The sequence below is a fragment of the Haliotis rubra genome, unplaced genomic scaffold (genome assembly GCF_003918875.1).
Source record: "Haliotis rubra isolate DU_JTF1 unplaced genomic scaffold, ASM391887v1 Scf95, whole genome shotgun sequence".
Lineage (NCBI taxonomy): Eukaryota > Metazoa > Mollusca > Gastropoda > Lepetellida > Haliotidae > Haliotis > Haliotis rubra.
In genome coordinates this window covers 787,671-815,015 of record NW_025767690.1, presented here as the reverse complement: position 1 = coordinate 815,015, position 27,345 = coordinate 787,671, and the positions used below count along the sequence as shown (strand labels likewise).

Genomic DNA, 27,345 nt, shown 5'->3' with positions numbered 1-27,345 from the left:
AGCCCATTTCTGGTGTCCCCAGCCGTGATATTGCTGGAATATTGCTAAAAGCGGCGTAAAACTAAACTCAGTCAGTCCAGTACACAACTAGATTGAAAGATGATCACAATAAAACACGGGGAAGATATGGGGTGATGTATATTTGTACTGTGAAGTATATATTGACACTTTCAGGCTGACTTGTATTCTATTATGTTGATTTATCGTTATCGATCCCTGGCAGGTGTCTGTCCATTGTATGACCTCATGGAGGTATGTGGTTTTGGCTATAATACCGTAACATTCAATAGTTAAGACTTTCACCTTTGTCACAACTCGCTGTGCAGGTATGCCTACCTTGAGCACGCCTGAAACATTGGATGATAGTTGGTTCGAACGCCGGTTCTAGGTTTGTCACTCACTCACTCACTCACTCACTCACTCACTCACTCACTCACTCACTCACTCACTCACTCACTCACTCACTCACTCACTCACTCACTCACTCACCCACCCACTCACTCACTCACTCACTCACTCACCCACCCACTCACAATTGCGTTGAACACGGACATTTTTAAACATTCACAGAGACTAGGACACAGACGATCCGGTTATGCGATCCCTAGTTCTCAAGACAACTTTGTCATGTGCACATGTAGCATTACGTAACTGAAATAAGAATATACCAGCGCTATGGCATACTAAAACACCGCAACGGTGAGACCACGTGGTTTATGGATTTACGACAATATAATCAACGCTCCTGTTTACTTGAACTGTACCGTAGATCCGAACTTAAGTCCAATCAACGCTACCTGTTCCGAATTGAGTTTCCAATCATACCCACGCCCTTTCTATTATTGTTATTTACATTAGTTCACTCGGGCGTCTCACAACGACAACAGCGGACAAACGCACCTCAGGATTCAACGTTACTGGCATCTTAATGGAGGGGCTGAGCCGATGGATAAATCGATTGCCGCGAGTTAAGATCAACACCGACAGTGTACGGTTACTAAGGTGCAAATTCGGGGAGGTCGAGTTTATATTGTGGATTTATTTGTCATTTAGGGAAGGTTTACTCACTCAGACTTAGCCAGAACAGCGCGGTCGACATTTAAAGCTTAATAGTGTTCAGCGACAAAGTTTAACGTTCTTATTCAGACCCCGAGTAGTCAAATATCACAGATCGCCTGATAAACGTACAGACGGGATTAACCCATGTTGGGCTCACTGACTTAGGGTCCATGGAATGCTGGGAGGATTTGAGAGGGAGATTGAGTCGCAGTCATTTCAGGACAAGTGGTGGACGACTTTTGTTTGGAGAGTGTCAGGAATTGCTGAAATCCCGTGTGGAGAGTATTTACCTGGATATCTTGAATGGTGTATAAGTGCGACGTGTTTGAGTGGGCGAAGATTGTTTCATGATTAGAAATTAGAGATCTTCCGGAGATATCTCGGGATAAACGTTCATAGTGAAATCAACGGAGACAGATCAAGGAGATCTGCACTTGCTGTTGTGGGAAGCAGACGACACGATTCAGAAGCAGACGACATGATTTAGAAGCAGACGGCATGACTTAGAAGCTGACACGAAAGTTCCAGAGACACGTGTTATTATACAGTTTGACTTCGGAAGCAGACGACAGGATCTCACTTTACCGATGCGTTCGAATTCTGAGACATTAAACGTGTACTTGTCGGTTGCATCCGAGGCAGACGAACAGAGCCCTAGGGATACTGGTTCTCAGTGAAATAGTCCCAATTCTTTCTCCTTACTCGCGATGGATGTTGCTCATGTTGAGAACGTCTGGGTGTATATGTGAATATACCTGCACCGCTGTCTCAAGGATGTCACAAAGGTATGTCTCTTGTCAACATATAAAAAATGCTTAATCTGAAAGGCAAAAGAAAGTAAATGTAAAATACCCCTCTCTTCATTTGTGTTTACTGTGAAACTGACATCCGGTGAGGTAATCATTGTTATGATGCAGGTGATATAAAAAAATGATACCTGAATGATAATTCCGCCAGAAATGCATCTTCAGAGCCAATTTGTGAGCTTATGAACACGTGAACACACTGGCACATGGACGTTTTGGGTTCATCTCCTCGAGATCTTTCCAGTGATATAAAATATGTCTTTGTAGCCTGCTTCCTTCTGTGTGTCAAGTTAGGACTCGCTGGTCATTCCTAAGTTGTCCCACCTGGCCTGTCATCATCAAAACATTATCAAAGACAGGTGTCTAATACTAAATAAACGTGAATTTATAATGCCCCTTTTCCATGTACAAGGTACATGCTCAAAGCTCTAACACACAGTCTGATTATTATTACCCCGGATAACCCAAGCTGCCTGTGAGGCACTGGAAAGTTAATAGTCACATGACTTATCTCACCGGGTACCCATTTTTTGCAAGATGTACAGAGGCAATTTGGAACAAACTCTTTTGCCTAAGGTGAGACCACATCTATCCCATGTGCTTCGTGGGCAGGACAGACGTCCTAGAAACTCTCAGGAGTCAAGCTGCTAAACACGGTCACCCATCCAAGGACTCTCCGCGCTCAGTGTTCTTAACTTGAACTGAATTGTGACCTGAGCTCTATGCACAATATATACAATCTGTTACTCGGATGCTGGTCCTCAACATATTATTGAAATACTTAAAGTGAAAGGCAAAGAAATGTGTATGTAAACCGCCCGTCTGGTCAATAGTGTATACTGTGGACATGTGCGTGTGTACATTTAGTTTAATGCGTCAAACCATGGCAAGAAATCACATGTTTTCATCGGCTCGGTAGCACTCATGTCGATATCCAAATTAGACCGTGGTCCGATCCACAAAGTGTTTGTAATGTTACGAGATGTCGTAATGTTACGAGATGTCGTAACTATAGTTTATCGTTACGAGATGTCGTAACTCTATAGTTTATCGTTACGAGATGTCGTAACTCTATAGCTTATCGTTACGAGATGTCGTAACACTATAGTTTATCGTTACGAGATGTCGTAACTCTATAGTTTATCGTTACGAGATGTCGTAACTCTATAGTTTATCGTTACGAATGTCGTAGCGCTACGAACGTTTTGTGGATCGGGACCCAGTCATGTATGTTTATTATGATAAAATACATTCAGTATTAATACCAGTACAACATAACAGCTTCAATAACGAATTTCGGAACACACTAATGTCGAATAACAAACAAATGGTACGGATCTGACAATAAGTGTTGTTGACAATGAGTTTCTTGTCATCCATGTCTGTCAGATTGTAAAGTATACCCCATGCCTGACAGAGCCCAAAGGGAAACAACCAAGATCTTGTCAATTGGCAGTGTATTTCATATACAGGTATTATAGTTGTGTGTTTGGATATGAGTTTGCAGTGTGTCGGTGGCTGTTTTCAGCCTTGTAGCGATTCGATAGCGTTTATAATGTTTAGTCAAATTTTAAGGTTTACATTTTGTTTTGATCTGTAGTTCACACATCACGTGACTGTTGGTTGGTCAGTGTGGTCAGTGTTCAATTTGCTCGCCCACCTGTCCAATCTGATCGCTCACCTGTCCAATCTGATCGCTCACCTGTCCAATCTGATCGCTCACCTGTCCAATCTGATCGCTCACCTGTCCAATCTGCTCGCTCACCTGTCCAATCTGATAGCTCACCTGTCCAATCTGATCGCTCACCTGTCCAATCTGATCGCTCACCTGTCCAATCTGCTCGCTCCCCTGTCCAATCTGATCGCTAACCTGTCCAATCTGCTCGCTCACCTGTCCAATCTGATCGCTAACCTGTCCAATCTGCTCGCTCACCTGTCCAATCTGCTCGCTCACCTGTCCAATCTGATCGCTCACCTGTCCAATCTGCTCGCTCACCTGTCCAATCTGATAGCTCACCTGTCCAATCTGATCGCTCACCTGTCCAATCTGATCGCTCACCTGTCCAATCTGATCGCTCACCTGTCCAATCTGCTCGCTCCCCTGTCCAATCTGATCGCTAACCTGTCCAATCTGCTCGCTAACCTGTCCAATCTGATCGCTAACCTGTCCAATCTGCTCGCTCACCTGTCCAATCTGATCGCTAACCTGTCCAATCTGCTCGCTCACCTGTCCAATCTGATCGCTAACCTGTCCAATCTGCTCGCTCACCTGTCCAATCTGCTCGCTCACCTGTCCAATCTGATCGCTCACCTGTCCAATCTGATCGCTCACCTGTCCAATCTGCTCGCTCACCTGTCCAATCTGCTGGTCAACAACTATGGTCAAGGAAATTGCTGCTCGTGGTCCTATTTATCTACTATCTTTACAGGACATACAGACGTACTTGTTAAATAGTGATATGCCCTTGCTACGCATTGATACGTATGGTGTACACTCACTCAGGATCCTACTCGTGAAGATCCAGGTTAGAATTGGTCTTCTGTAACCCATGCTTGTCGTAAAAGGCGACTAACGGGATCGGGTGGTCAGGCTCGCTGATTTGGTTGACACATGCCATCGTATCCCAGTTGCGTAGATCGATACTCATGATGTTGATCACTGGATTGTCTGGTCCAGACTCGATTATATACAGACTGCTGCCTTCCGGATCCCCTACAGACTAACATCAAATGCTAATGACGGTGCTTTTTGGAAATGTGCTGTTTTGAAGCGTCTTCGAAATATGCAACTATTCACAGCTATACAACTCAATACAACTCACTGCATTGTGAGTGATTGAGTGAGTTTAGTTTTACGCCGCTTTTAGCAATATTCCAGCAATATCACGGCGGGGGACACCAGAAATGGGCTTCACACATTGTACCCATGTGGGGAATCGAACCCGGGTCTTCGGCGTGACGAGCGAACGCTTTAACCACTAGGCTACCACACCGCCCCCACTGCAATGTGAAGCAGAACTTAACACAACTCATCACACCAAAGGAACATAACAAATAATATAACATAATACAATACAATACAATACAATACAATACAATACAATAATATAATATAATATAATATAATACGTCATATACATACACTGTCATTGTTTATGTTTGACTATAGTCACTGGCAACCCGAAAATCCTGAAATAATTATGTCATATTTTTTTAACTTAAAAAAGAAAAAAAAAAATCACAAATCATTACGAGCGTTTTCACTATGTGTCTGTACGCACAAGAAACTGCTACAGATCAGCTTGTTAAAACAAGTCACGATCAACAATGTATAATAGATTTATATTTCCCCCTTGAGGCTCGTACCCTTCGTCGAGGAAACGATAACTATGGAATTCTCGGTACGACATTGTCGCGTTGTTGTTCATTTTGACACGTTATGCTTGTTTTATAAGGCCTTCAACAGAACAATGCGACAAAGCGACAATATCCCTTCTGGGATTCCATATCTAGCTGTTTACGACATGGGAAAATGCTCTCACACCTAGCGACTTTTGAAACCGCTGCGAAAGGTTAAGTCAGCCGAACGTGTTCGATTCACTGCCACTGACAAGCAAACAATCATTAACAGGTTAATAATACACTTCTGTGCGGGCAGTATATGTCGTTACGATGGTGGCCATGTGTTAGGCGTGCTGGCTTGTAAACCAGCTACACGGGTAGAAGACTGGTGTATAATGCTAGTGTATATTGTCATACACAAGACCCTTACTTAGGACTCTTGTATTAAGTAGTTGTAAGTGTGTATGACATGGCATGACATGACATGACACAATAGTGTGTATGTTTTGATATGCATGTCTGTCACCATGACATTAATGATTACCGATTAAATCATGAGATATGTTTTTTCTCCACCACTCGAGATCAGGTAGGTACGAGCACTAGGGGTACGAGTTGTAATTAGTTGAAAGCTGTTGGTTAGAAATTGTGCTTGAGTTAAGCGGTTGAATTTTGTAGCAAGTCGATTAATCTGTTATTGTCATTGTTAAGCCTAATGGAAGTTACTTTAAGTTGGAGTTTGGGCTGTTGTTAAGATGTTACAACTAAGTATGACTTAAAGTTAATGTTCCAGGTATACTTAGGTTGTATAAAGTACAACTTTAAATTAGTGTTTGGGCTGCACCTATGTTATGTAAAAGTACACCTTTCCTTCACTCTTCACCTAAGATTCACTTACATGTATATTTTGTGACAGTACACCTTTAAATTAGTGTTTGAGCGGCACTTAGGTTGAGTAAAAGTACAAATTAATGGTAATATTTGAGCTGTACTTTGGGTGTAATAAAGTACGACTTAAAGTTAGTGTTGGAGGTGTACTTAGGTTGTTTTCAAGTACGACTTTAACTTACAGGCTGTGTACAAGTACGGGCTAAAGGTAGAATTAAAGATTTAATCCTCTTCAGGGCCTAGTGCTGCAGGTCGGTAAACTCACAGGTGGACATTATTGAATAAAATATTTTTTTTCTGTATTTGTTAGATTCGCAGTCTAAGTGTTTGCTTCGGCTATAACATTTGATAATTTGAGTGATATCTGTCATTATTCAAGTCAGGAAAAGAACCAAACCTAGAATCCTATTTCGTTATGAAATTTCAGTTATGGAAGCAGCTGATTAGCTTGCTGTGTAAAACTGGTGAGTACATTTACCACACAATAAATGGTAACCTTCAGTGTTATGGTGTGTCAGATAACTGTGCCCAACACTGCACGATGTATTATCAAGTCACCGTGTGTGGTATTGCGTACCATATTCCACCATTCTCAGCGCATTAAAACGCGTAGCCCCGTGTAATATTGTGTATTGTAACATTACGCCGTATTCACAGTGCAAAATTAAGTGTAACAGTTGCTTTGGTTGTAATAGGTACAGTGTCACCACCGTGAAGATCCGAGTTAGAACTGGTCTTCAGCAACCCATGCTTGTCGACTGACAGGATATTTTGTTCACTATTTCACAAGGCACCATACGGAGCCTGGTATCGTGTACTATATTACCCTATATCTCACAGTTTAAAATAACATGAGTCAATGAGCGGTAAGATGTGTTATGTTATCCGATAGTTTACAATTCATCATAATACGTAACTATGGCTTCTATGGCATGCTACATTACCCAATATTTCACAGTTCATGATAACAGTGTAGCCATGACTTCTATGGTGTACTATATTACCCAATATTGTACAGTTGATGGTATTAATGTAGCCATGACTTCTATGGTGTACTATATTACCCTATATCTCACAGTTCATGACAACAATGCAGCCATGACTTCTATGGTGTACTATATTACCCAATATTTCACAGTTCATGATAACAATGTGGCCATGACGTCTATGGTGTACTATATTACCCTATATCTCACAGTTCATGACAACAATGTAGCCATGACTTCTATGGTGTACTATATTACCCTATATCTCACAGTTCATGACAACAATGCAGCCATGACTTCTATGGTGTACTATATTACCCAATATTTCACAGTTCATGATAACAATGTGCCATGACGTCTATGGTGTACTATATTACCCTATATCTCACAGTTCATGACAACAATGTAGCCATGACATCTATGGTGTACTATATTACCCTATATCTCACAGTTCATGACAACAGTGTAGCCATGACTTCTATGGTGTACTATATTACCCTATATCTCACAGTTCATGACAACAATGTAGCCATGACATCTATGGTGTACTATATTACCCTATATTTCACACTTCATGACAACAATGTAGCCATGACTTCTATGGTGTACTGTATTACCCTATATTTCACAGTTCATGACAACAATGTAGCCATGACATCTATGGTGTACTATATTACCCTATATTTCACAGTTCATGACAACAGTGTAGCCATGACTTCTATGGTGTACTATATTACCCTATATCTCACAGTTCATGACAACAATGTAGCCATGACATCTATGGTGTACTATATTACCCAATATTTCACACTTCATGACAACAATGTAGCCATGACTAGTATGGTGTACTATATTACCCTATATTTCACACTTCATGACAACAATGTAGCCATGACTTCTATGGTGTACTATATTACCCTATATTTCACACTTCATGATAACAATGTAGCCATGACTTCTATGGTGTACTATATTACCCTATATTTCACACTTCATGATAACAATGTAGCCATGACTAGTATGGTGTTCTATATTACCCTATATCTCACAGTTCATGATAACAATGCAGCCATGACTTCTATTGTGTACTATATTACCCTATTTTTCACACTTCATGATAACAATATGGCCATGACTTCTATGGTGTTCTATATTACCCTATATCTCACAGTTCATGATAACAATGCAGCCATGACTTCTATGGTGTACTATATTACCCTATATTTCACACTTCATGATAACAATATAGCCATGACGTCTGTGGTGTACTATATTACCCTATATCTCACAATTCATGAGAACAATGTAGCCATGACTTCTATAGTGTACTATATTACCCAATATTTCACACTTCATGACAACAATGTAGCCATGACGTCTATGGTGTACTATATTACCCTATATCTCACAGTTCATGACAACAATGCAGCCATGACTTCTATGGTGTACTATATTACCATATTTTTCACACTTCATGATAACAATGCAGCCATGACTTCTATGGTTTACTATATTACCCTATATTTCACACTTCATGATAACAATATAGCCATGACGTCTATGGTGTACTATATTACCCAATATTTCACACTTCATGATAACAATGTAGCCATGACTTCTATAGTGTACTATATTACCCAATATTTCACACTTCATGACAACAATGTAGCCATGACGTCTATGGTGTACTATATTACCCTATATCTCACAGTTCATGACAACAATGCAGCCATGACTTCTATGGTGTACTATATTACCCAATATTTCACAGTTCATGATAACAATGTGGCCATGACTTCTATGGTGTACTATATTACCCTATATCTCACACTTCATAATAACAATGCAGCCATGACATCTATGGTGTACTATATTACCCTATATTTCACACTTCATGATAACAATATAGCCATGATGTCTATGGTGTACTATACTACCCTATATTTCACACTTCATGACAACAATGTAGCCATGACTTCTATGGTGTACTATATTACCCTATATTTCACAGTTCATGACAACAATGTAGCCATGACATCTATGGTGTACTATATTACCCTATATCTCACAGTTCATGACAACAATGTAGCCATGACTTCTATGGTGTACTATATTACCCTATATTTCACAGTTCATGACAACAATGTAGCCATGACATCTATGGTGTACTATATTACCCAATATTTCACACTTCATGACAACAATGTAGCCATGACTTCTATGGTGTACTATATTACCCTATATTTCACAGTTCATGACAACAATGTAGCCATGACATCTATGGTGTACTATATTACCCTATATTTCACAGTTCATGACAACAATGTAGCCATGACTTCTATGGTGTACTATATTACCCTATTTCTCACAGTTCATGACAACAATGTAGCCATGACATCTATGGTGTACTTCTATGGCGTACTATATTACCCAATATTTCACAGTTCATGACAACAATGTAGCCATGACTAGTATGGTGTACTATATTACCCTATATTTCACATACCAATCATGACAACAATGTAGCCATGACTTCTATGGTGTACTATATATTACCCTATATTTCACAGTTCATGATAACAATGTAGCCATGACTTCTATGGTGTACTATATTACCCGATATTTCACACTTCATGATATATAACAATGTAGCCAATGACTAGTATGGCGTACTATATTACCCTATATTTCACAGTTCATGATAACAATGCAGCCATGACTTCTATTGTGTACTATATTACCCTATTTTTCACACTTCATGATAACAATATGGCCATGACTTCTATGGTGTTCTATATTACCCTATATCTCACAGTTCATGATAACAATGCAGCCATGACTTCTATGGTGTACTATATTACCCTATATTTCACACTTCATGATAACAATATAGCCATGACGTCTGTGGTGTACTATATTACCCTATATCTCACAATTCATGAGAACAATGTAGCCATGACTTCTATAGTGTACTATATTACCCAATATTTCACACTTCATGACAACAATGTAGCCATGACGTCTATGGTGTACTATATTACCCTATATCTCACAGTTCATGACAAAAATGCAGCCATGACTTCTATGGTTTACTATATTACCATATTTTTCACACTTCATGATAACAATGCAGCCATGACTTCTGTGGTTTACTATATTACCCTATTTTTCACACTTCATGATAACAATATAGCCATGACGTCTATGGTGTACTATATATACCCAATATTTCACACTTCATGATAACAATGTAGCCTTGACTTCTATAGTGTACTATATTACCCAATATTTCACACTTCATGACAACAATGTAGCCATGACGTCTATGGTGTACTATATTACCCTATATCTCACAGTTCATGACAACAATGCAGCCATGACTTCTATGGTGTACTATATTACCCAATATTTCACAGTTCATGATAACAATGTGGCCATGACTTCTATGGTGTACTATATTACCCTATATTTCACACTTCATAATAACAATGCAGCCATGACTTCTATGGTGTACTATATTACCCTATATTTCACACTTCATGATAACAATATAGCCATGATGTCTATGGTGTACTATACTACCCTATATTTCACACTTCATGACAACAATGTAGCCATGATTTCTATTGTGTACTATATTACCCGATATTTCACAGTTCATGACAACAATGTAGCCATGACTTCTATGGTGTACTATATTACCCGATATTTCACGATACCAATGAGTGGAATGGAGTATTATATAACCAATATTTCACATTTGATCGTAATACGTAACCTTGACTTCTATGGCGTACTATATTACCCAATATTTCACACTTCACCATGACATGCATTTACTTGCATGCTGTTATTACGCCTACTTCCTGACGCCCCACGCAGCACAACATGTCAACACAACGTTACATTGTCTGTACAATATATCCCTAGTGTTGCAATGCTATCAATTGCACATATCCTCGAGGAAACATACATTCATACGTTGAGCCTTTATAGCATACAGTGGTAGCGGTGTAGTCAATAACGGCGGTATCTGCAGTGTAACGGATCTGTATAGGCTGCCCAGGCTTCTGCCGTTGTTTCCAACAATACTATTGTTCAGTCCGTTGTAATGTGGATGTCCTCAAGCGTGTCATGTGCATAGTTAGGTTTAGATTCCACTTTGGTATTTTTTATAGCTTCGTAATGACACATATATGGTTTTGTTACAATATCAATGAATAATTAAATCCTATGACTCGTGGTTGTATTCTCAAATTGCAGGCTCTGTATGCCTACTTAATCATTCATTTATATAAACATGCCACTCACATAATCCACTTGATTTGTCATTCATCAACCTCACCCATGTTCCATACACATGGATCTCCAACCTTACCCTTCCACCTAACTAACCGAGCACTAACCATATCCCCCAGCCTACTTATTGATTAACCTTACCCATCCACCCTGCTCATTGATAGAAATAGAAGCGACAAAACCCTTTCCACATCCATAAGAAATCTCTAAAAGCAGAGTCATCCCCCCCCTCCCCAATCATGACCACCCACCCTACTGATTGATCACCAACCCTACCCTTCCACTAAACTAACTGATGACCACCCCCTACCCTTCCACCAAACTGATGACCACCCCTACCCTTCCACCAAACTGATGACCACCCTCTACCCTTCCACCAAACTGATGACCTCCCCTACCCTTCCACCAAACTGATGACCACCCTCTACCCTTCCACCAAACTGATGACCACCCTCTACCCTTCCACCAAAGTAACTGATGACCACCCCTACCCTTCCACCAAACTGATGACCACCCCTACCCTTCCACCAAACTAACTGATGACCACCCCTACCCTTCCACCAAACTGATGACCACCCCTACCCTTCCACCAAACTGATGACCACCCTCTACCCTTCCACCAAAGTAACTGATGACCACCCTCTACCCTTCCACCAAACTAACTGATGACCACCCCTCTACCCTTCCACCAAACTAACTGATGACCACCCCTACCCTTCCACCAAACTAACTGATGACCACCCCCTACCCTTCCACCAAACTAACTGATGACCACCTCTACCCTTCCACCAAACTGATGACCACCCTCTACCCTTCCACCAAAGTAACTGATGACCACCCCCTACCCTTCCACCAAACTAACTGATGACCACCCCTACCCTTCCACCAAACTAACTGATGACCACCTCTACTACCCTTCCACCAAACTAACTGATGACCACCCCCTACCCTTCCACCAAACTGATGACCACCCCTACCCTTCCACCAAACTAACTGATGACCACCCCTACCCTTCCACCAAACTAACTGATGACCACCCCCACCCTTCCACCAAAGTAACTGATGACCACCCCTACCCTTCCATCAAACTGATGACCACCCCTACCCTTCCACCAAACTAACTGATGACCACCCCTTCCCTTCCACCAAAGTAATTGATCACCAGCCCTACCCCTCCACCTGCTCATTGGTTCCTGGGGTCGGTGGGGTAGCCTAGTGGTTAAAGCGTTCGCCGTCACGCCGAAGGCCCGGGTTCGATTCGCCATATGGGGACAATGTGTGAAGCCCATGTCTGGTGTTCCCCGCCGTGATGTGGCTGGAATATTGCTAAAAGCGGCGTAAAACCAAACTCACTCACTGGTCCCTAACAATACCCACCAGCCTACTAACTGGCCAAGAACCTTGCTCATCTACTATTCTCCGTGATCACCATCTTCTCAAGTCAGTGACCTGTGAACCCCATCCGTTTATGTTACATTTTGTTAACCATCCTTACCCATCAGTTCTGCCCACTGATCGCCCACAGCACCACCGTCCACTCACCACCGTCCACTCATCCCTGAACCATTCATCTAACTCATTCACCCAGACATTCACTCCTTTGCCCTTTCCAATCGCCCCATCGGCGCACGTGCGTGTTTCCAATGCTTTTAACCCCTTGCATTAAACATTCTTTTCATCTGTTGTTAACATCAAGTACTGTGCTTGGGAAACCTGCTAACTTAACTCATGAATAATAATTAACTAAGTCATTGATATTGTTATCAGACCAGGGTATCTGTTATCTCCCATCCACCAGGTTCATGGAGGATCCCCCATGGCAAGTTACTGATAGTTGTATTAATGAGTTACATCATGGCCGTTAAGGTTTCCGTGGATGGCAGTCATGAGTAAGTGAGTTTAGTTTTATGCCGCTTTTAACAATATTCGAGAAATATCACGACAGGGGACACCAGAAGTGGGCTTCACACACGTTAAAGGAGATAAAATTAAGTATGTACAAACAGTCCCGCCTTACGCTTGTTCACTATCATCATTATCCACCTGACGAAGGGGCAAGAACTGGCCCAGAAACGTTGTGTAAAATAAATCAAGAAGTTGTTATCCATAGGATTTGTCTTGCATTAATAATGAATGACATTAACAAAAGTATGTCCCCTCGAGTGGCGTCCTGTAGCCCAGTGGATGAAGCACCAAGGGATCTGACACCACTGGTTCGAACCCCTACCTGTCTTACAGCGTATACGTTTCAGCACAATCTTGTTCTCTCATGCTGGATACACATGCTCTATCCTTGCAGTATGTTCTCGGGGTGGTGGGGTAGCCTAGTGGATAAAGCGTTCGCTCGTCACACCGAAGGCCCGGGTTCGATTCCCCACATGGGTGGAATGTGTGAAGCCCATTTCTGTCCCCCCGCCTTGATATCGTTGGAATATTGCTAAAAGTGGCGTAAAACTAAACTCACTCACTGAGTATGTTCTCGATCGCGTAACATATATGAGGTGCCACAGTTCAAACGTACGACGGGACCAATCGACTCAAAATATATCGATTATTTTCTCACTATATAAAAATTGACTAGCTACCCTCTTGTCCCAGGGACTTAAATATATATGTTGCCGCCATATCCCCCCGGCCTTACAAAACTAACAACCAACCCATGCAACATAGAAAAGTCAGATATAAAAAGACATCACATAAAGCGAACCAACTCTGACCTCAAGAAGTTAAAAGTAACCTCTTCCAGGTGCAAAGGAATTAAATTTCTAGCGACTTTGAAAAATATACGTCACTGCTTTATAAAGCCTCTCTATAAGTCCATACAAAGTTACACGCACCTCCACAATAAAACTGCTGTACGTTTCTGGGTATACCCACCAAGTCTCACTAACCGTCTTCTGTTCAACCAGGAATTCAACCCTCCTGTGATTGGCATTAGGTGGAATAAATCAGTCAGTGACGACTATCTTATGGGATTAGTTTAGCTTAACGGTGTAGTGTGGTGTGAAATTGTCCACTCAACTCGATACAAGACGCTCGACATGGCAAATAATACCCATATAATATTTGCTTGTATTTGACAAGCTGTATGACGAGGGCTTCATGTTGAAAGGTTTATTATCAATTATGGCCGATCTGAAGTTATAGCTGTATAAAGTATCTTCGATAAAAGTTTGGAGTGTTAAGTTTCCGATGTTAAGTTTGGTTTTGTATGTGATTGAGTTTATATGAAAACTAAAGCTCGTGAGAATATGTAAGATGTAAATTTTCTTTAAAACGTAATGGTGGAACTGGTTATTTTACACATTTATTTAGGATGCATTATGAAATGAAATAGCACTCGTAAAGGAAGAAAAATCAAAACACGTCGGCAAATATTAAAAGTACCTTCCTCCATGTTGATAATAGAAGCACTATCTGTTATTTGAAATCAATATTCGGCTATATTTCAGCCAAGTCCAACATTCAAAGGCTCCTCATGCAGGGACCGTTCATAATTTATGTCCAGGGGGAGTGATCATGATTTTAAGGGGGTAAACATATGGCCAAAAAACCTTTCTGTAAACAGGGCCAAACGACCATCCTTCGATAATGCTCCCCAAAACGTTATCTTTAATGGTCAAACACCCTTTTCCAGAGTGTTCAAAGACAAAGACCCTCTTTAAGTATAGCCAAACATCCCTCCTATGGTAACACCTTCTTTCTTTAGAGAGACCGCCTCCGTGGTGTAGTGGGTAGAGCGTCCGCCCGGAGAGCGGAAGGTCGCGGGTTCGATCCCCGACCGCGTCATACCAAAGGACGACAAAATATGGTACTTGTTGGTCCCTGCCTGGCGCTCGGCATTAATGGGTACAACAAGGGCTGGTCGGCTCGGAGTCAGTATAATGTGTCTGAGTGGGGTATTCATGCTTCACTGCGGCATGGTATCTCAGTGAGCTAGCACTATAAAACCAGCTTAAGTCTGGGCTAGTACAAGCAGCCGCACATACACATACATACACATGCATGCACGTCGTCATATGAGCGAAACATTCTCAAGCACGACGTAAAACCCAATTTCACCTCACCTCTTTCTTTAGAGGCATCCGCACCCTCTTTGTCTTTAAGTATAGCGAAACATCATTCCTTATTTTAGCAAGACCAAACAGTATGGCAAATTCTCCTCTTTCTTTAGGTAAGCTCACGCCCATCTTTTATGGCCAAACATCCTTCCTCTTTAAGCATGACGAAACACTCCTCCTTGTTTAAGCATGACGAAACACCCCTCCTTCTTTAAGTATGGACCATCATCCCCCTTCTCAGAGTATGACCAAACATCTCCCCTTCTTTAGGTACTTCAAAATAACATCTCCCCTCTTTTTCTTTAAGTGTGACCAAACATGACGAAACAAGCCCTTTTCAGCACAAACAAGTTTTCATCCTACGTTTCAGCTGGGTTCAATAATCTCCCTTCTGTCAGCACTGAATCAGGTTTGAGAACAATAAAAAATCCTTTAAGAATTAAAAAACCCAGTTAGCCATATTATTGCCAACCAAGAGACTTGAGGTGGAAATCAAAGACGAAAGCAGTACTGGAGGAAAAACCAGAACTGAATAATATATAAGGAAAGATACTTCCTGCTTGATGTCGTTAGAACAAAGCCGATAAATACACGGATAGAGAATGGAATTAATCTGAATAATTGAAGTGCCCCTTTATGACTTCGTGGTGTACCATAGCTGTAGCAGGAAGCGATGGCGGGAGATGTATTTAGATGTGTGACCTTGTAATCAGCGCTTGGGAAAGCAGTAACAGTGCAGGTAGTTCAATCAAAAGTTTAATCCCCTACGTTGGCATGTCCAACTTTTACTGGGAGATTGGAACTTGGGAAGAATGAAATCACCCCTGGTATGTTTCATTTCCATCAACCCATGCTTATCGTAAGAGTCGACTATCGTGGTCGGATTGGTTTTGCTTGTTGTTAAAGCTGCACTCACCAATATTCCACCTATATGACGACGGATTGTAAATAATCGACTTGACAATCCAGTGATCAACAACATGGATCTACACAAATGAGTGAGTGAGTGAGTTGGTGAGTATGGTTTTACGCCGTTTTTAGCAATATTCAAGCAATATCACGGCGGGGGACACCACAAATGGGCTTCACACATTGTGCCCATGTGGGGAATCGAACCCGGGTCTTCGGCGTGAAGAGCGAACGCTTTAACCACTAGGCTACCCCACCACCCCTACACAAATGAGATACGATGACATGTGTCCACCAAGTCAGCGAGCCTGACCATCCGATCCCGTTGGCCTCCTCTTATGACAAGCATGGGTCGCTGAAGACCAATTCTAACCCATGTTGATGGGTTCGTGATCGGATGGTAAGACTCCTGACTTTGTTAATGCAAATCATATCCCTTTGGCGTTGGTGGAATTGGAATCATTCAGTGGACTTCGTTTTAGTGGAAATGTCTTATAATTATGGAATTGCTCTTAGTCACCGGTACGTACTCGTTCGTTGATCTTTTGTTGTTCACATGTTTCACAATTTCCGCCTTTAAAAGTGCTGTGTGTCGTGTTAACCATATTACGATGATACAACCGAAGTCGAAATCGTACTATGGATTCCATTGAAATATGGAGAGGGTTTTGTTATATTTATTATATTGCTATGACTGAGTGCATGAGTATGGTTTTGCGCCGCTTTTAGGAACATTCCGACAATATCACGACGAGGGACACCAGAAATGGGCTTCATTCACATTGTACCCATGTGGGGAATCGAACCCCTGTTGTCAGCGTGATGGACGAATGCTTTAACCATCAGGCTACCCCACGGCCCTTTATTGCTATAACCACACTGCGATCCAATAGAAAGTATTCCGATAGTAGAAATCGCATGCGATTGCATAAACATACTGTAGAAATTACATATTTTCAGGATATTGAAAACCCCACACGTAAAATCTAAATGCAAGATCGTTTCGGGCCATTGGTTGGTTGGTTTGTCGTTAACGCCGTACTCAGCAATATTCCAGCTGTATGGCGGCGGTCTGTAAATAATCGAGTCTGGACCAGACAATCCAGTGATCAACAGCATGATCATCGATCCACGCAATTGGGATACGATGACATGTGTCAACCAAGTCAGCGAGCCTGACCACCCGATCCCGTTAGTCGCATCTTACAACAAGCATGGGTTACAGAAGACCAATTCTAACCCGGATCTTCACGGGTTCCTGGTTTATTACAGACAATGATCTGCAAATACCCGAAAAAATAAATAACATCGCTCACATGGGTTCAGATTTCAAGTTAAACAGATGTTAACCTTTTTAGTACGTCTTTGCCTTTAAAATATGCAGTCTTTAGAATTGGCTGTTTTATTCTATGTCTGATGGATGTTTGTAAAGATTTCATCTAAACATTTGACAAATGCAACCTAAAGAAAACTCACCAAACCTCGTTTTCACACTTGTGATGTATTAAATTTCTGTGTTGCAGATTTCAACACGATATGACACTTCGTAATGGAAGCAAGACGACTGAAACGGAAATAACTCATTACGTCATTGTCCGGAAGCGACCGACTATTCCATGGGGACAAATACCTTCACTAAACGTAATCTCGGAGTATGTAATTGATTAATTGGTTCGAAGATTTCGGCTTTTGATTACAAATGACAAACGACTGTTGAGGCATAGCACGCCCATTGATATTTGATAATCTTGAGAAAGTTCGCTCAGTCAGATCATTTAGTGCAGGATTGCTGGCCAAGAGCTCGGAATTCGCACAACGCTTTGCAGTCGTCGACGCGTTATTGATAAGACAAATGTTATGGGTGGTTTGGGATCACATTCATTACGGAATGACTGGCAGTCAACATAATACAGAACCTACCCGCCGTGGATACAATCTGTTACTGAGCCAATTGTAGGCGAGACGCATGGGTATTCAACGACCTGTTACCTCTTCAGGGTCGTTTGTATTGACGAAAACACGATTGTGTACATATCTAACAACGGGTCGTACCGTGAATGGCAAAAGTGTATCGTTTGTGGAAAGGCCAACAATGGTGGCGTAGCCGGTGGACAAAGCCGTTGCTACTCGCTGTCTTTGCTAGTCAATAAGTTTATAGAAATTAGTTCATATAAGTGCCACAATGCGATCCAAAACGGGTATAGCGCCTCGCCTGGCGAGCACTCGAGATGTGTCTGGGAGTCATGCCAATTCGCCGTACCCCCAGTGGATGAAATCCTTAGAGGTGAAATACCAGAAGTTACATACGAAGATTATGCAAAGTACGAGTGTAAGCTCTGTCCGGCAGTTGTCAGGACCTCGGTCCAAGAGGTCAGAGGCCAGCGTTTCTCGGCTGAGTAACAGAACCCGTAACTCTATACCGATCAGACGATCAGTGTGTAAAAGCAGTGTTGATATTGGGTTTGGGGGCACTGGAGCAGGGGTGACCGAAGTGGACGACTTCGAGGACGACGATAGTGATGATGACATTCTGAAGGAGACAATGAAACCAGATCCTTGTGTTCCTAGACGGGAGACTGTCCCGGATGTCAAATTGTGGCGGGACAGGTCCGAGGTTGCGAAGACAGCAGACGACATTTTAAAAGCCTGTGGCGCGACGACGTGCAGGGTCTTGGACAACACGAACGCCATGAACTCTCAGATCAAGAATGTGGGTCATGCGACCAACGTGGCTCAGTCGATGGATACCCTTCTACCAACGCCACGAAATGTTAACACATCTGTGAGCAGAGTGAGTAATAAGACTTCCAGATCCTGCCCCGCTGTTATTCAAACCGCAAATGACTTCCCCAGACCGTCTGGTCTCAGACCATCTCGACTACCCAGACCAACTAAACGAAAAAATCTAAAACTATTTTCACGTATGTCGTTGGAGGCTCAACACGCTATCAATGAGACTTTGAACGAAATGGGTGCAGATAATTCTAGTCCCAAGCCAGTAGCGTCATGTGAAACGGGAAATAATGGCCAAATATTAAATGATACGGACCAAAGTGATCTCGCCATTGGTGTGCTATCTACGTGTGAAGTTGAGGATGGATCTTTAGACAGTGCAAGGAGTTGTGCATCAAGTAGTACCGTCACTGAGTTAATGAACTCTAGAAACAGGAGAGGACTAAGGGGAGATAAATGCCTCTTTCCTCGGATAGGTCTAAAATCGAATATGTTACCTAAATCCTCTTCAGTTGAATCATTGGACAATGCAGAAGCAATGCGAATCCCAGGTGTAGGGAAGTATAATTTAATGAAACGAGAGCGAACTTTTCAAATAACATTCGGTGACTTTGATATACGATACAGGGACATAATCTCGTGCGATCGGAGGGGATCAGAGACGCCTCCAGCAGAGATCCGAGAGAAAGCTATAGCCAAATGTACACAGTGGTTAGAGAAATACACGCCTAGGTGATACATGGACGATTTAGCTCATTTATATATTTCTTCACATTTTCAGGAAATCCTAACAGAATTGTGATTTCCGATTGCTCTATATTTCAAAAGGTAGGTGGGTCGATTTTAACAAATGCACCTATGTTGGAGAATTACTCTAAAGGTTTTCAGCGTTTGGTATATTTCATGTGTACTCTTTTTGTCTCGATCAGTGAAACAGTGACACGGAGGTGAGATTCGTCGCTGTTCGGGTAATCAAAACCACATGAATGTGTTTGGTCATTACGTATTCTTTCAGAATATTCATTATCTGTACGTGTATGTATATGCACAAACAAATCGAAGATACCTGCACATTATTGAGAATTATCGCTGAAATGGCTTTTCGACACACGAAGGTAATGAAAAGTTCATTTCAAGACTTTTGCTACTTTGTCTTCATATGAAACTCGTTAATTCTGGTGGGACCCAATACTTCGAGTTAAAGAGGTTTCACTGCTTTTTAGCCAGTTTCTGGTGTTTGGGAATGTTCGTGTTGGTGGGGTACCTTATAACGCACAAACATTGGCTAAGTCGAAGGGTAACAGCACATCCCAATGAACAGTATTATATATCACTCGTTATATGTCATTTATTTGTTTTAATTGAGTATTTCTTACGTATGGGATCCACTTCGAGACATCCGTGTGTACATGAGTATTCATTGTTGTGTGTTACGAATAGAATTAAGTTTGATGCACCTTTTTCAAGCAGGCAATCAGTGGGGTTTTCAATGAATTATGTATCATGTAATGCTATGATTGTTACCAAGAACACATAGTAATCGTGGTCACGTTATTGTTAACATTAGAGACCCACTACGGAATGTATTGTTTTTAAAAATGTGGAAGCTTTTCTCATAGGGCAATATAGACAAACTTTATTAAGTACAACTCCTTTATTTTGTGAGTGCGATGTTTCGATACATATTCTTTCATTCCTGCTTGGCAATTGTCCAAGAATCTGTATCGAAACACAACACTCACGAAATAAAGAAGTTGATATCCATAAAGTTTGTCTATATTGTGCTTCCCATCTTCTATAATGGGGGCGGTGGGGTAGTCTAGTGGTTAAAGCGTTGGCTCGTCACGCCGAAGACCCGGGTTCGAATCCCCACATGGGCACAATGTGTGAAGCCCATTTCTGGTGTCCCCCGCCGTGATATTTCTGGAATATTGCTAAAAGCGGCGTAAAACCAAACTGCGTCAGTCAGTCTTCTATAATGCCACTCAAAGAAATTTCCCAGAGGGGTTTCAACGAAAAGAGATACAAATCCCGCGCCCTTTAATAACAATGGTTACCCTGATAATGACGTATGTAATACTCTAGAACTCATTGTAGCATATATCTTCAGATTGAACAGTCAGATTTAACTGTTTCCGTGACTGAACACATAACCATGCTCGGCAGTCACTCAGTTTTATTCCCGACATGCATTGCATTACATATAGGAAACGGAAGTGGTCGGTACTCTCCAGGGAGTAATCATTGTAGCTGTCAACTGCTAGTACTTCACTCATCAACGTATGTAATAATCTACAACCCAGATTATATCGATGTACGGTTTACCGGACGTATTTGTTTTAGTCCCCAAGGTTTAAGGAAAGCAAAGTTTAAATATTGTAATTTCTCTGCTTTTAAAAATTCATATTTGTCTGTTCGTTGTTTACCGGTACATACACCCACAGCCTTTAAATAAGAAGTTTTGAACAGACCAACAAGTGATTGATATCATGAACAACACACCACATTGTGGACCTGGTAAAAGGTACGAATATAAGATATATAATACATATTTACAGTAACGTATCTCCGACTAACGGTATCCACTCTAACACACTGGTCAACTATAACGTGTGGTGTGCCGGTCAGTAAAATATGGCACATACCTGGGCCCCGTTCCTCAAAGCGATCTTAGCACTAAGATGATCGTAACTCCCATACTTTAACATAGACTTACGACTGTCGTAGCGCTAAGATGATCGTAACTCCCATACTTTAACATAGACTTACGACTGTCGTAGCGCTAAGATGATCGTAACTCCCATACTTTAACATAGACTTACGACTGTCGTAGCGCTACGAGGCCCTGGAACCAATCTCGTCCACTCCCCTGGGCCTAGATTTTCGAAGCTCTCTTAGCGCTAAGGTAGTCGTAAGTTAATGTTAATGTATGGCACTTACGACTCTCTTAGCGCTAAGAGAGCTTCGAAAATCTAGACCTTTTTCTATAAGCAGCCCCTAACCCAGACTCCCTTGGGATCAGAATTCACAGCCAGAAATCGTATCTCACGTGAGAGATATTGTATTTCGTTAGTCTGTATGTTACGGAATGTGGTCACCCTGAATTGCGTCCACCTGATCCTCTTATGGCTGACTCTTACACTTATAAGGTTTAATTCTTACACCGAATACTTTGACGTCATAAGATATGGTACTTCAGGGTATATAAGTATTGATTAACTCCTATTTAGCATGGTTAATAGAGCCTTATTGTTGCAGTAATAAAATAAGCACAATAATGTAAGCTTTAAGTAGATTATTATAATCGTGTATTTCTGGCTGCTGCGGTATTACCAGTAATTCACTTATATCATCGTTTGTGTTTTGCATGGTTGCCATGACACCCTGCGTCTTTACTATGCAGCAACAGATCAAATATCTGTCACACGTGACATGTCTTCTTCAAAACTGCCAGTTTTTAAATGTGATCGTACGACTGGTGATTTTTTGGAAAATATACTACCCGAAAAAGTTAAGGACCCTAGTTTTCCATATTACTATAGTTTATTCACCTTGGCGTGATCCTTAACTTCTTTTGAGTAGTATATTACGTTTTGAATATGATGTATGCTAGTGTATAAGTGGATGTATATTCCGGTGAGGGATATGATGCGATACATTTTTATTGAATATGTAATATATATTTACAGACATCTGTGATAAGTGTGTGAACGGACGAATGCGTTTTTGTTTGGAATGTCTCTACAAGAAGCAAATGTGATACATTTTATGTCAATGATTGTTAAAATTGCAATATTTTGAAATAAACAAAACCACATTGGTCGCTTTTATTGAAAGGATTTGAATTTTTTTTCATGAGATACTACTACACGTAATAATATATAATAAGGTCTATACAATTAAAGAAAAGGAAAAACCTTTAGAAGTTGTAAGGAGTTATCAGATAACAGCAACAACTTGCAAGCAGTAACAATATAACACCAACAACAGGGTAAAAACTGGTAACATCAACAGCAAAGACGGGATACAGGTTAGCATTATGACCAACAGGATAAACACTAACATAACAGTAACAACGTGCAACCAACAGCAATACAAACAGTAACAAGATGCAACCAACAACAATATAAACAGCAACAACGTGCAACCAACAGCAATATCAACAGTAACAACGTGCAACCAACAGCAATATAAACAGCGACAACGTGCAACCAACAGCAATATCAACAGTAACAACGTGCAACCAACAGCAATATAAACAGCAACAAGAAGCAAGCAACAGCAATATAAGCAGTAACAAGATGCAACCAACAGCAATATAAACAGTAACAACGTGGAACCAACAGCAATATGAATAATAACAAGATGCAACTAACACCAATATAAACAATAATTACGCGCAAACAACAGCAATATAAACAGTAAGAACATGCAACCAACAGCAATATAAACAGTAACAACGTTCAACCGACAGCAATATAAACAGTAACAACGTTCAACCGACAGCAATATAAACAGTAACAACGTTTAACCAACAGCAATATAAACAGTAACAACGTTCAACCGACAGCAATATAAACAGTAACAACGTTCAACCAACAGCAATATAAACAGTAACAACGTTTAACCAACAGCAATATAAACAGTAACAACGTTCAACCGACAGCAATATAAACAGTAACAACGTTCAACCGACAGCAATATAAACAGTAACAACGTTCAACCGACAGCAATATAAACAGTAACAACGTTCAACCAACAGCAATATAAACAGTAACAACGTTCAACCGACAGCAATATAAACAGTAACAACGTTTAACCAACAGCAATATCAACAGTGCCAACGTGCAACCAACAGCAATACCAACAGTGCCAACGTGCAACCGAGAGCGATAGAAACACTAACAACGTGAAAACAGCAGCGTTATCAATAGCAACAATTTGCAAACTGTAACAATAACACCAACAACAGGGTAACACTTGCACTTTCTACAGCAAGGACGAGATATACACGAGTATTATGAAGGACAACAGGGTAACACTTGCACTTTCTACAACAAGGACGAGATATACACGAGTATTATGAAGGACAACAGGGTAACACTTGCACTTTCTACAACAAGGACGAGATATACACGAGTATTATGAAGGACAACAGGGTAACACTTGCACTTTCTACAACAAGGACGAGATATACACTAGTATTATGAAGGACAACAGGGTAACACTTGCACTTTCTACAACAAGGACGAGATATACACGAGTATTATGAAGGACAACAGGGTAACACTTGCACTTTCTACAACAAGGACGAGATATACACTAGTATTATGAAGGACAACAGGGTAACACTTGCACTTTCTACAGCAAGGACGACATATACACGAGTATTATGAAGGACAACAGGGTAACACTTGCACTTTCTACAACAAGGACGAGATATACACGAGAGTATTATGAAGGACAACAGGGTAACACTTGCACTTTCTACAACAAGGACGAGATATACACGAGTACTATGAAGGACAACAGGGTAACACTTGCACTTTCTACAGCAAGGACGAGATATACACTAGTATTATGAAGGACAACAGGGTAACACTTGCACTTTCTACAGCAAGGACGAGGATATACTGAGTATTATGAAGGACAACAGGGTAACACTCTGCACTTCTACAGCAAGGACGAGATATACACGAGTATTATGAAGGACAACAGGGTAACACTTGCACTTTCTACAACAAGGACGAGATATACACTAGTATTATGAAGGACAACAGGGTAACACTTGCACTTTCTACAGCAAGGACGAGATATACACATGAGTATTATGAAGGACAACAGGGTAACACTTCACTTTCTACAGCAAGGACGAGATATACACGAGTATTATGAAGGACAACAGGGTAACACTTGCACTTTCTACAACAAGGACGAGATATACACTAGTATTATGAAGGACAACAGGGTAACACTTGCACTTTCTACAGCAAGGACGAGATATACACGAGTATTATGAAGGACAACAGGGTAACACTTGCACTTTCTACAACAAGGACGAGATATACACTAGTATTATGAAGGACAACAGGGTAACACTTGCACTTTCTACAGCAAGGACGAGATATACACGAGTATTATGAAGGACAATAAGGGTAACACTTGCACGAGTATTATGAAGGACAATAGAGTAACTCTTGCACTTTCTACAGCAAGGACGAGATATACACTAGTATTATGGAGGACAACAGGGTAAACACTAAAGTAACAAAATGCAAACAGTAACAATATAAACACAAGTAACGAAGCAAACAGTTGCAATAACAACAACATATCAATTGCAAAAATCATAATGTATTTGAAATATATTATGTTGAAACACAAATCTCTCCCACAGGTGAGCGAGGTTTGTTCGGCCATTATGCCCTCTTCAAGGACGTAACATACTTACAGTGAACACTTTACGACATAAACCTTTCAGAAGTCGTAACAATTATGACAATACTCAACACATTTTTAGTGCTTAGTCTCGCTTCAGTCTTTTGTCATACAAACTTTGAAGGCCATAAAAATGTTCATGGACCTATTAACGGTAGCTGCGTCCATGGTGTTTGGGTACCATTAACATTGAAATGACTTTCATTATACAAACCCACAATACTTTGTTTGAATATTGTTACAGTAATAGTTTATTTACCACCATGATAGTGCGTTTAGAAAGTGGTCAAATGTAAAATGTTTTAGTTGTAAACTCTGAGATTGGAACAACCATTCTAGTGGTTGTGTGTTAGGTTTGCAAACGCTTGATCTATTACACTTAACCAGGTGTATAGTTGTATAGCGTGGATGTGTGTGTGTGTGTGTGTGTGTGCGCGCGTGCGCGCGTGTGTGTGTTTAACGCAAACACCGACTGTAAGAAATCGGGTATGGAACAGTCAACCCAGTGATTAACATCATGAGCTGTGACCTAGTAAGAACAGTTGGGATACAATGACATGTGTCAGCCAAATCAGCGAGCCGAACCACCCGATCCTATTAGTCTCGTCTTGCTGAAGACCAATTATTTTTTCTGGATCTTCATGTGTCTCAAGGCAACAGAGGAAGCAATGACTTGATGACATCAATTTAGAAATAAATTTGTTGGTGATTAAATTATTGTGATATAGTGGAGAAATAACACGCTTGTTGATGCAATACATAAAATCGTAACCAGATCTCAGAGATCACAAGAGATCAAAAAGAATTAATTGTCACTGAACTTTTCCTCCGCGAGATTTTCTCATGACAAAGCTCCTGCTGAAACTGTGAATAAGCTCTGTTTGAATTTCACGATCGTAATATTCTTCGCCATTATAACATTATGTCATCAGTTTTAATATCTATTGCTTAAGGACTTGTTTCTGATTAACGTTACCATAATCCAAATCTAGGATCAGATAGAATTAATACGGGGGTTGCTCCCCTGTTTAACGTAAGAATTCAAAGCCAAGTCTTTCTCAATATACAGAGGGAAACAAATAAGAGAACACCACTTCATGGCTGTGTTTCTTTAATTTTTTTCTTAGATTTCCTCCCACAGCGCTATTCAAAGCTGGTGAGGAAAACTGGTACAAATTAAAGGAACAATTTAATATTTATGTGTTCCTTTATTTGTTTCTCTCAGTATATATGCGCTGAATTGTACACCTATATAAATAAGCTCATTAATATATACTGAGCATGGAAATTCAAGTAACATGCGACATTGGTCTCTTTCTAAAGATTCCTGTTTGCAACATTTCACCGACACCAGACAGGTGGTGAGTGAGTGAATATTGTTTATGCCGCCTTTAGGAATATATAAGCAATATTACCCCGGGGGACACAAGAAATGGGCCTCACACTTGTACTCATGTAGGGAATCGAACCCGTGTGTCCGGCGTGAGGAGCGTACGCTTTAACCACTAGGCTATCCCGCCGTCCCACCTGACAGATGGACAGGATCGTGGTGATAAGAAGCAAAGAATCGGTTAGAATGGTACCAAATCTCCATTATTATGGAACAGTTACAAAACAGGCGGTTGGAGAATCGATTTTGGCTTCTTTATTTTAACATTCTATATTTTAACATTCTAAATTTAAATATTCACTTTACGAATAACCCCCGTCTCTTCACCCCAACACACACGCTAAAAAATGAACTGGCAATCAAACCAAAGAAAACAAAAGCGAACGAACCCATTGACTCCCCATTGTTCTCGTTGCCCTTGGTTTGGTACCTCC

General features: G+C 40.9%; 2 protein-coding genes across 2 annotated transcripts in view; one reads left to right on the top strand and one right to left on the bottom strand.

Annotated features, from left to right (window-relative positions):
- The window catches only part of LOC124264904 (transmembrane channel-like protein 7), a 63,255-nt gene extending 47,685 nt beyond the window's left edge, over positions 1–15,570 (bottom strand). The window contains 2 exon segments of the mRNA XM_046699686.1: positions 3,526–4,227; positions 15,448–15,570. Coding sequence (XP_046555642.1) covers positions 3,526–4,227; positions 15,448–15,570 — 825 coding nt within the window.
- LOC124264938 lies at positions 761–20,883 on the top strand. Its single transcript, XM_046699717.1, has 2 exons — positions 761–1,844; positions 17,874–20,883. Exon 2 carries the CDS (start codon positions 18,533–18,535, stop codon positions 19,817–19,819), a length of 1,287 nt encoding a protein of 428 aa, XP_046555673.1. The 5' UTR covers positions 761–1,844; positions 17,874–18,532; the 3' UTR covers positions 19,820–20,883.
- Positions 20,884–27,345: the final 6,462 nt, after the last annotated feature.

Coding starts and splice junctions, on each gene's coding strand:
- LOC124264938 (XM_046699717.1), top strand. CDS start 18,533: ATGCGATCCAAAACGGGTATAGCGCCTCGCCTGGCGAGCACTCGAGAT.